The 12,064-nt window shown below is 41.7% G+C and overlaps 1 protein-coding gene across 1 annotated transcript in view; it reads right to left on the minus strand.

Annotated features, from left to right (window-relative positions):
- NWD2 (NACHT and WD repeat domain containing 2) overlaps positions 1-12,064 on the minus strand; it is a 203,065-nt gene that overhangs the window by 102,162 nt on the left and 88,839 nt on the right. Inside the window, exon 2 of the mRNA XM_066573203.1 lies at positions 9,253-9,341. Within this exon, the coding sequence (XP_066429300.1) occupies positions 9,253-9,341 (89 nt within the window). The remainder of the gene's footprint in view (positions 1-9,252; positions 9,342-12,064) is intronic.

Here is a 12,064-nt window from a genome sequence, read left to right on the forward strand (position 1 = left end):
ATAGTAACTTATCTGCCTACAATTATGGCGGCTGGCAGTAATGTTAATCTGTCTTTACTACAGTGATTGCCACAAGCAGGAGCTGCCCACGTATTTTCACGGAGCTCTCAAAATTGATATTTTTTAATCATTAGAGGCGAGCATTCCCTAAAAAAGTACTTTAAGATATTTTCATATTTATTATAGTGTAAAATATTGATTTTTTTTTACATGAAAAATTATCTGGAGCCAAACATTTTCTAGCTCCGAGCATCTGTGCCCAGAGATAAGCGTAACAGAAGGAATGATTACAGTGATGTGGAGGCCTGTTATTTCAAGCTCGGCTTTCTTGAACACGGTTACTCTATTAGAAGGAAACATTGATCTTCCAGTAAGGATACTGCAATAACCATATTCACTTGCAGTATATTTCTAGTGCAGTTAATATATATGATGATATGGTTACATGCCACTAAGAACTAGAAGGAATTCCAATGTACTGTATAATAATATGTGAATTTGCTACTTTTCATTTACACTAGATATGAGACTATTATACTAATATATCGATATAACGATGGTTGCCAATCATGAACTCCTTGCAGCTGAGATCGAGGTCAAATTCTGTAGCATTAAGAAAGGCGCTTCATTGAGAAAATTTGACACCTCTAAAACCCCCCAATCATACACTATTGAGGTAGCAAACCGATTTAGACTGCTTGACAGATCACAAAAGCATCCAGAGGTACTATGTCACGATATTCAGTCCATGCTTATAGAAACAGCCAGTAAGCATCTCACCTATAAGAAGCAGGAAAAAGAACGCTATTGGTTGTCCGAACAAATCCTCAGAATAGCTGATAAAAGAAGAGCAACAAAGGTGGCCGGCAACAAAGACGAAGTACGGCAACTAAATGCTGATTTTCAGCAAGCGGCAAGAAAAGACATGGCTGCCAGTACCAGTAAAAATCATCCCAGCTCTGTATGGGCATCCACACAGTGGCCACAGGGCTGGAAAAGATCTGTCTTCATCCCTCTACCAAAGAAAGGTGACTACCAGAATTGCTCCAACTACCGAACCATAGCCCTCATTCTGCATGCAAGCAAGATCCTTCTCAAAATTATACAGGAAAGACTGAGATCAGTAGTTGAAGCGGCACTCCCTGATGTGCAGGCAGGATTTCGGCAAGGACGTGGCACCCGCGATTATAATGCAAACCTGCAATGGACCATGGAAAAAGCTAGAGAATATCAAAAGAATATCTACACGTGCTTCATCGACTACATCAAGGCCTTTGACTGCGTTGACCATAGCAAGCTATGGCATGCCCTACAGGAGCTGGGTGTATTGGCACATCTAGTCAATCTGATAAAATCACTTTATACCAATCAAGAAGCCACCATGAGAACACAGTATGGGGACACAGATTGGTTCGGGACCAGCAGAGGCGTCCGACAGGGCTGCATCCTCTCACCCTTCTTGTTTAACCTATATGCGGAAGTGATCATGTGGAAGATGGACTTAGACGAACTGGAAATCAAGGGTGAAAATAGGTGGAAGAAAGCTCAAGAAACTCCTTTACGCAGATTACACTTGTGTGAGCAAAACCTTATAGAGATGTTTGCAATATTGAGAACGCTAACCATGAAATATCTACACGTAATAAACACTTTCCAAATACTAATAATAGGGCTAGAAGAAGTCAAACCTGCGTCTATGACTCCTTAGGGACTTTTCACACATGACAGAATTATGCCGCAGGATGCAGCCAAATCTGCAGAATTCCACATCAAAATCCACGGGTCGAGCTGCGGTTTTGATGCGTAATTGCAGGTAGGTTTTAAGCCAGTTTCAATTCTGCATCAAAATTTGCAGGTAGCTTATAGATTTTCGTGTAGAATTTACCGCCACTTCTGTTGCATCGTGCAGCCTGTATGAAGCATCCCTAGGACTATCGCTGGTTTCTATAAACTCATCTAGGGGCATGTCTAAGGAATCATCTAAGGGAATCTTAGCCCTATCCTCATTATTCTAATTGCCAGTGATATCTGTATACGATGCCCTATTAAAGTTATACCAATGGGATCAATTTACTCCACTAAACGCCCACAAAGAAAAGTGAAACGGATTAAACCCCTTTAGTTCCTTAGAAACCTCCTTGTAAACTATGATGCAAGAGAGCTACACTATGATTCCCTTCTCAGCTCTGCTAAACTGTAGAATAGATTCACAGAGGGCAGGAATATATTCAACAATCTACAAGATGGTAATGTACGAGAAGGTGGTCTGGCTACAAGCTCCCCCTAAGAACACATTAATCCTTTTTTGCCCTCCAACAGAATGTCATGCGTCATCCCTGTGGACCGCCATACTATTATGGCGCAATGATTGGGCGGCAAAGAGGCTGGTGCAAAACAAAAACTTATCTCACAATAAACAAGACTTTGTACAACTAAGTCAGTGAGAAAAAAAAGTTGTGATACTTGGAATGTGGCAGTGAAAAAAACTGCAAAAAGAAATGCATCCTGAAGGCCCAGAAAGGCCACGTTATTATGGGCTGAACACTTGCTCGACACTCATTACTATATATCATTAAGGACACTGATCTACTTTTTGGGTGCGCATACACACTGCAGCTAATCTGCATTAACTGCATGAGGATTGTTGCTAATTAATAGGCCACACTTGGGCGTGCCACTTGCAGGGGTTTACTGGTACGAGGATACTGATAACTTATCCTTAAGATAGGTCATCCATACCCAATTAGGTGGTGGTCCCCTGCCTGTCACCCCCACTGGTCAGCTGTTTAAAGAGGCCACAGTGCTTGGGCAAGCACTGTGGTTTCTTCAGTGCACACCATGCATAGTACTGTACATGTCGTAGCGGCTGTGCCTAATATGGCAGCTCTATCCCATTCACTTGAATGCAACTCGGCTGTTGAATGGCCATGTGATGAATAACCATGACGTCACTATCCTGAGAGGAGGCCACAGCACTCATCTAAGCGCCACAGCCACCTCAAATAGCTGAAGAGCAAAGGTCTCAAATGGCAAACCTTCACTGATTGGATATCGATGACATCCTAGTCCCGAAAACCCCCTTTTTCCACTAGGATCTCACAAGCCAGACCATGATGATACCTGTGTCCCACCAGTGCTCAAAGTCTATCTCTGCAGAAAGGGGAAGGCGCAGATATGCATATAGTAACATGAAGGCAGACAATGTGTTGAATATGATCAATTATATCAAAACTGACTCTTCTGCTGTGCTTCACCAGCAAGTGGTGGACACCTCACCTGTGAAGCTCGCTTCACAGTTTGCAAAAACCTAATTTAGACTCTTGATGTCTACACCAGTCTCACCATTTATAGTCTGTAAATAGCTCCGACTGAACTACTTCTTATCCAGTTCTGATTTCAGTAAAATGATCCTCACACTCTCACAAAATAAGATGTGGAAGGGTGAGGAATTTGGAAAAAGGTAAGAGGAAATATAAGAAATACCTGACTTTCAGTAATGGGTTGTGCAGAGAAGCGGATTATATATCTACAGCATATATTTTTGTCATTAACTAACAGCAGCCAGTTATTGGGTCTCTGGTGTATATAGTAAGTCACATGGAAAAGTTGTGTAATTAAGTGCACTGCTGCACAGCTGTGATGTTGGTAGCTTGCGAAGATCAATAGAACTCGGGAAATAATTATTCATGTTGCATTTTGTAACATAATTCCGTTTTTCTTTCTTTCCTGTGATGCTCAAAGTAGAATCTAGCAGAAAGCTGTTGAGTTGTAAATTATGGATATTTCCAGAAATACATTAAAAAAAACCTTATAAATCCACATATAAAAATATCTAAAAAAAGCAAAACATTAAACATTAACCCGCAATCCTTAAAGGGGTTTACCAGGACTTTACTATTAATGACCCATCATCCGGATTGGTCATCGATAGTTGATTGGCGTGAGTTAAGCCACTTTGCTGCATACCAGACACAGTGCTGTACATTGCATAGTGGTTGTATCTGGTGTAGCACCTCAGTCCCAATCACTTGAATGGGATGGAGCAGCTCAGGCCACATGACCAATGAATGTTATGTTACAGGCCTGAGAAGGGGCCATGATGCTAACCCAAGCTCCACGGCTTCTTCAATTACCTGATAGGCGTGGATCCTGAGTGGTGGACCCCCACCAATCTCATATTGATGACCTACCCAGAGAATAAGTCATCAATATCTAGTCCTAGAAACCCACTTTAATGAATCCAGGGCTGTCTGTCCATTTAATATGTTGGTAGAGATTGGAAAGGGAATCTGTCCTATCCTATGACGCTTGCAAAGGGTGGTGAACCGCTTTATTTTACCTCCCCTGTGCTGCACACTGTGAATTGGCACACTGTAAAAACTCACTTCTGCCTGTGCCAAACAGCACATAGCAAAAGGTTAGCACATGTTTTACCTGCAAAAACTGCACAACTAAAAACCAAAATGATTTGTGGTAAAACCCCACTGAGTTGCAATTTGGTTACTTTTTTTTATCAATCTCTACAGTACATGGGACTCCACTACTATAAACATATATTAACTCCACTGCAGCATTCACCATGTATGTACAGTGTGAATGTGTATGGGGTTTGTATGGAGCAGGCTTAGGAATCAAGCCTACTCTGCAAGAGGTGGGTGCAGCATCTAAGTGGTTAGACAAAGGGAGGTGCTCCCTGGGTTCCCTGACTGCTTCCCCCACAACATTATCACAGGATGCTGTTTGACTGTCGTGACAGCGAAGGCCTCCAGACATGCCATTCTAGTACTTTTATTACACTCTGCCTATGATGTAATAGAATTACATCCAATTCACAATATACTGCAATACACAAGTATTGCATTGCATTATGCAAGCAATCAAGTCCCTACAGGTGGATAAGAAAAAGTTGAATGACTTTTAAGGCTACGATCTTAAAATAATGAGTCCTGTCCGCTTATGAGATTGACAGAACTTGAACGTGAAAAGAACCTATTGGTTTCAATGGGTAAATACACATGAGCGACATTTCTCTCAGACCAATGGCCCGAGATCGAAAAACCGCAAATCCAGTTTGGGGACGATTCTTGTTCAAGTATCACCTATTATTTCCTATGGAAGCTATTAGATTTGCATGCTGGTGTGATGCATTTTTCAAACATTTTATGAGTGAAAAACACAAGTAGATATGATGCAAATTGCACCTTTTAATGCAAAAACGCATCAAACATGCATCTAAATTGCAGGGAAATTGCAGTAAAAAGGGTCAGATTTTCAAAGATCAATATTGCGCCCATATCAATACAGTCTTCAAACATATGTGTAAAAAAAGATTTAAAAGCCCTATTACTCTTTATTTACATGAAAAATATAAACCATAATACAAATCATCGCTATCGCTGCATCTGTAAGACTCAGAACTAATAAAACATAATGTTACTTATCCCATATGGGATAATGAATGCCATGAACAAAAAAAAGAACAAAATTGAATTAAAAAAACAACAAAATTTTTTATGCACCTTAGGCCGCCTGCAGACGGCCGGGTCGGATCCGGCTGCGAGAATTCTCGCAGCGGGACCCGACCCAGCGCCTGCAGAGAGCACCGCGGACTCACCTGCTCCCACAGCTCCGCCGGGCAGCCGGCCCATGCGCAGAGCGGAGCCGGCGACGGGTGAGTAAAGTTTCTGTGTGGGGCTCTGCGAGCCCCGCACAGAATTAGAACATGCTGCGGTTTGTTAGCTGCGCATGATTTCGCGCAGACAGACCGCGTCCGTCTGCATAGGATTGCGTGCTGTAATGCAATCCTATGCAGGCGTCCAGGGGCGAAAATTCTGCGGGGAATCCTGCCGCGAAATTTTCGCCCGTCTGCAGGTGGCCTTAAACGGATACTACTAAAACTACAGCTTCCCATGTAAACAGCACATGCTCAATGAAAAAATTACAATTTCATGGGTGTTAGAATGCGGTGACAAAGTTTGAGTTCACCCATGGCGGATTTGCTGTGGAATTTCAGCTGTGGTTTCTCGTAGAATTTCTGTAGCCAAGTACCTTACAATGTTATTGAATAGGATTTGTTTTTAGCAAACCTCATTCACTTACAACAGAGTAAATCTGCAGTGGAAGAAAGTCATCCTGTAGATTTTCAAATTGCATACTCTATATGTTACGGAAGTGCCGTAGACTTCCACTGCAGAATTCATTTATTATAATGCAATGACTGAATTCCATGATGAAACTCTCAACACAATCTGCAAATGGATTTTGGTGCAGATTTTCTCCACGATGTGTGAACATACCCAAAAATCTAATTTTCTTCAAAAAGACCTTGTCGCCATTGTTTTGCACCCATCTCTGAGAGCAGTACAGCATAGTGACAGTCGCACTGATTGCAGTGATATGTCTGCTGTGTGGATCTGTATTTATACTTTATCAGTAGTCGTACAAGCATAGAGGACTACTTGAAGTCTTTTGTCTGGCTTTTACTAAAAAAAAATGTAAGCAAAAGGTGGAGCTAGCCTGCAGCTTCAGGACTAACGAGTGACTGGTCAGACCACCCATGGAATATTATGTGCAGTTTTGGGCACCGGTACTCAAGAAGGACATATCAGAGCTTGAGCGGGTACAAAGATGGGCAACTAAAGTAATAAATTAAATAGGCTGGACTACAATACCCAGAGAGGTTATCAAAATTTGGGTTATTCACTATAGAAAAAAGATGGCCGAGGGGCGACCTAATAACCATGTATAAATATATCAGGGGACAATACAGGGATCTCTCCCATCATCTATTTATACCCAGGACTGTCACTGTAACAAGGGGGCACCCTCTACGTCTAGAGTAGTGGTTTCCAAAGTGGTCTATATGGACACCTAGGGGTCAATTTTGACTTGCTGAGGGTCCATGTCAACAAGAAAAAAATTGGGGGTGCACGAGATGTAAATGGGGGTCAAGTTTTCATACCAGCAGCGAAGCATTGCACGCGTACCTGTTACTTATTCTGCATTATGGACTATCGCAAGAAAGTTTACGATAACTTTTCTACCTTGTGGAAAAAGGGTTTTAGCGCAGTCGCCAATCTTCTAACGAAAAAAATAAATTTATTGCCATTCACTGGACTTGGAGATTTGAGACTATACCTCACGAATGTGAAGCCAAATATTGACCAATTGCTATCAGAGTATCCGGCTCATGCCTCCCATTAACAGCATTATATATATACTGTATATATTAATTTCATGAAGGAATTTTACTAGGTTCTGATTCGTTTCATCCCAAAGCCAAATATTTACTTGCCTTTTGTTTCTTTTCAATAAAGAGCCAAATAAAAATTGTACGTTTTCCTTTTTTTTTACAATTGTCCACTCTACAAAAAAATGCAATCTCAGTGAGCAGCACCGTGTCAGCTGGGAAAACCCATTTAAAAATAAATAAATCTTATTTGTATAGCGCCAATTTATTCCGCAGCGCTTGCAGATCATTTTATTACCCCCCAACAAGCTGAATACTCATTTTACTGACCTCAAAAGGATGGAATTGAACTCACAATCTTCAAGTCGTCGGCAAGAGCTTAGGACTGCGTTTCTGCTGCCTTAACACTCTGCGCCACATGAGACTCATTTGACTTTAATAAGTTAAGGAAAATTCAATATTAGGCCGGCTGCACATGGACAGATTTGCATTGCAGGATTCTAGAGCGAGGGTCTGCCTCCGGGTTCTGCAGTAAATACCGCCCATAACATGCTATTGAAAAATACTTTTTTCTGCACACGAGCGAAAATTAATCGCGATTTTCCGCTTGTGGAGAAAAAAATCTCAGCATGTTCTATTTTTAAGCGGATTCCATGTGGACAGCTGAAATTGAAGTCAATGTAAGTAATCTGACTCGCAGCCCTTCCGCAATTTATATTCCGTGTCATTGCTAGACGATGACACTGGAAAAGCAGGGTTTTAAAAAATAAAATCCGTACTGCACATGTCCGACAGCAAGCCGTGCGGACCATCCGCAGTACAGAAAAGAAGAAGAAAATACAGGTACGCGTGGATGCCGCCCGGGCACAGGGTCGGATTCCGATCAGGGCTCCCGCTTGCGGAATCTGACCTGGTCATGTGCAGTCGGCCTTAGGCAGGCAGGGGGTCTACAGAAAAGGAAAAAATTGGCAAGTGGTCTACGGGGCAAAAAAGTTTGGGAACCTCTGGTGTAGAGGAAAGAAGGTTTCTACACCAACATAGAAAGGGGGTTCTTTACTGTAAGAGCAGTGAGACTATGGAACTCTCTGCCTGAGGATGTGGTGATGGCGAACTCACTAAAAGAGTACAAGAGGGGCCTGGATGTCTTTCTTGGGGGATAGAATATTCATGTTATATCACTGATTACTTCTGAAAGGTCGCTGATCCAGGGATTATTCTGATTGCCAGATTGGAGTCAGGAAGGAATTTTTTCCCCTTAGATGGGGAAAATCGGCTTCTACCTTATTGTTTTTTTTTGCCTTCCTCTGGATCAACATTGGGGGTTAAAAGGCTGAACTGGATGGACATACGTCTTTTTTCGGCCTTACATACTACAATACTTCAAGTAGTCCTCTAAGCAAGTGCTGCTACTGATAAAGTGTAAATGTCTCCCAAACTACTGCACAGATACACACAGCAGACATATCACTCTAATCAGTGTGATGGGCTCTATTTTATGGCGCTCTCAATGAGGACTGCAAAAGGATGGTGACAGATTCCCCGAACGTTTTTCTTAAATAAATATAACAAAACACTATATAAATTTGGTATAACCATAATCATCTTCATGTGTACAACGAAGTTAATGTACCATTTTATATCGCACAGTGACCACTATAAAAATACCCCCCCAAACAAAAAAAAAAGCACAGTTGCATTCTTTAGCCATTTCACCCAACTTAGACATTTTTAACATTTTTTTCAGTCAGTTACGTAGAACATAAAATTGCACCATTAAAAAATCCAACTTGACCTTCCAAAATCAAGCCCTAATATCGCCCTGTTAATGAAAAAATAAAAAAGTTACGGTTGTTGGAACACAGAGGATGAAAAAAACAAAAATGAAGAAATTAAAACTGTTTGGGTCCTTAAGGGGTTAAGAAATCAAGGAGCTCAAGATTAGGGACCAAAAAAAAAACAACATGATATTTAAAAGGTGTAGAACTTATTGGCTCTCAAACTAGTCCAACCGAATGCTTCTACTTTCTTCCAGCGTATATAGCTGTATGTGATAAGTACATTACCTGGAACTCCATGCCGTAGTTTTCTCTGCAGAATTCTCTCAGCTTGGGGTACACCTGCTCTCTTAGGGCATTTCTCTCTGCTTCTGTATCTGCACACAAAAAAAACAGAGGAAATGTTTAATAAAGATAATTTTAAATGAAAAACAAAATAAATCTTACAAAATATTAACAAAGGGCCAAAAATGTTAAAAAGCCCCAGTTTAAAATCAATCCCATTTAAAACATAGAAAAATCAATCTGTGGCATCATAGAGAGATGGAAGAATAAGGGCGACTGCGAAAGACTTGGGAAAAACACCCGCCGGCCTGTATCTCATTTGAATAATCTCATCCTGCAAATCTAATTTTTGCATGCTTCTGCAATGCAATTTGCAAAGCATTTAAAATACATCAATATCTGCCCAAGTATTCAGCTAAGAACACTCCAAAATCACTCCAAAATCATAGGTTAGAAGTGCAGGACTACAATTATAAAGACATTAGTATAAATGTTTTCTGAATGTCATAAAATGCAGACTCAGCAATATATGAAAAATTATGAAGGGAGATTAGTATTTTATCCTAAGGGGAAACAAGTGGATGCTAAGGCACATGAATGTCCCGCTTCCTAAGGGATCAATTTGTATACAAATTAGTAATGTATGTGATATTTGATTTTATAATACTACGTAAAATGGATTATCTCATTACAACTGTCAAGGGGTGGGATATATTAGGCAGCAACTTGAAGTGAACATGTTGGAAGCACTAACAATAGGAAAGCGTAAAGTTCTAAGTGACTTTAACAAGGGCAAAGTTGTGATGGCTAGATGAGAGTCAGAGCATCTCCAAAATAGAAGGACTTGTGGAGTATTCCCAGTAGGTGGTGGGCAGTACTTACTAAAAATGGGCCAATGAAGGACAACCGATGTACTAGCAACAGGGTTATGGACACCCAACGCTCATTGAGGCATATAAGGAGCAAAGCCTAGCCCATCTGCACTAAGCTACTGTAGCACAAATTCCTGAAAAAGTTAATGCTGGCTATGACTAGAGATGAGCGAGTATACTCGTTTCGAGTAATTACTCGATCAAGCACCGCGATTTTCGAGTACTTCCGTACTCGGGTGAAAAGATTCGGGGGGCGCCGGGGGGCGGGGGTAGCAGCGGGGAACAGTGGGGAGCCCTCTCTCTCTCCCTCTCCCCCCCACTCCCCGCTGCAACCCCCACTCACCCATGGCACCCCCCGAATCTTTTCGCCCGAGTACGCAAGTACTCGAAAATTGCGGCGCTCGGGCGAAAAAGGGGCGTGGCCGAGTAGGTTCGCTCATCTCTAGCTATGACAAAAAAAAGGGTCAGAAGACAGAAGACATCCCTGCTTGCCATGTCTGCCACTGACAAAGCATCCAGAATGGGCATGTTAGCATCAGAACTGGACCATGGAGCAATGGGTGCGTAGGTATTGGTTACGTAATGAAGAGATGGCATTAGGCTGCACTATGGGAAGTAAACAATGCAGTGGAAGCTGTGTGATGCAATGTTCTACTGGGAAACCTTGGGTCCTGGCATTTATATGGATGTTACTTTTACACATACCACCTACCTAAATATTGTACTTCCCCATGGCAGCAGTATTACCTATTGACAGTGTCCATCTTCATTAAGATGACGTACCCTTCTGCCATTCAAATATTGATTAGAAACAGTTTTAATAACATGACAAAGAGTTCAAGATGATGACTTTGGACTCCAACTTCCCCAGACCTCAATCCAATTGCACATCTGTAGGATGTACCGGAAGAACAAGACGATCCTTGGAGACCGCACCTCACAATTTACAGGGCTTAAAGAGTACTCACACTTTTTTTTTTACATGTACAGAATAGGTGATTCTAAGCATTTTTGCAATATATTTAATCAGCCTGTTTCTTTAAAAAAAGGTCTTCTGCTATGCAGCTGGGTAAGAACGGGGCTGAGATATGTGTCTTCATCTAGCTGTATAACAGGCATAACACTAGAACGCACTCCTTCCAGATGTGTTTGCAGTGTTCTCTACAGAATACTGCAGACACAAGTGTTCTGTTGTGTATAACAGTGTATGAAGACTGTTTTAGATGTACTTTACTTTCTCTAATGCAGTGGTCCCACTCTGTCCCAACACCCTGTGTGCCTTACCGCCCTCCCTGCTCATATGCTGCTACGGTTCCCTGGCACAGTGGATGGAAATTGTTCTGTGCTCCAGAAGGCTTCTTCTCTTCACAGCACACTCATTGGCCACTGGACCTGATGTACTGACCATTACCTGATGTAACATATAGTAGTGTACACTCGATGCACTGAGAGCTCCAGTCAGATCTGTTTTGGTGGCACAAGGCACGGTACATTAATCTGGAGTAGGAAACTTAACCTAACAGTTCTTTATAGGATCCAACCTGTTGACTGTTTTACTTCATTATGGCATTTTATGGCATACAATAAAATTAAAGGGCCTGTCCATTTATAAGGTACCCTTCAATCCTTTAATCTTATTTCGTAGATGAACAGTGCTTCAGTTTTTAATTATGTTTTTAACTTAACTTTAAAGGGGTTCTGTTATTAAAAAACAAAAATTCTATACTCACCTATTCCTCCCTTGTCAGTCTTCTTACCACATCTTCACCGATCTTCTCCTGGCTCCTGCAGTCCCCCGGGTCACCTCACCGCAAGCCGGACTATTCTTCTTCTTACGGTGATGAAGCATCCATTCTCTGCAGTCCCCTTCCTGCCGGGCAATGTATGCTACGTCAATAGTGATGTAGCGTTCATAGCCTAGCAGGGAGTGCTGAGCTATTGCC

Source organism: Eleutherodactylus coqui, chromosome 7 (genome assembly GCF_035609145.1).
Source record: "Eleutherodactylus coqui strain aEleCoq1 chromosome 7, aEleCoq1.hap1, whole genome shotgun sequence".
In the NCBI taxonomy this organism is placed as follows: domain Eukaryota; kingdom Metazoa; phylum Chordata; class Amphibia; order Anura; family Eleutherodactylidae; genus Eleutherodactylus; species Eleutherodactylus coqui.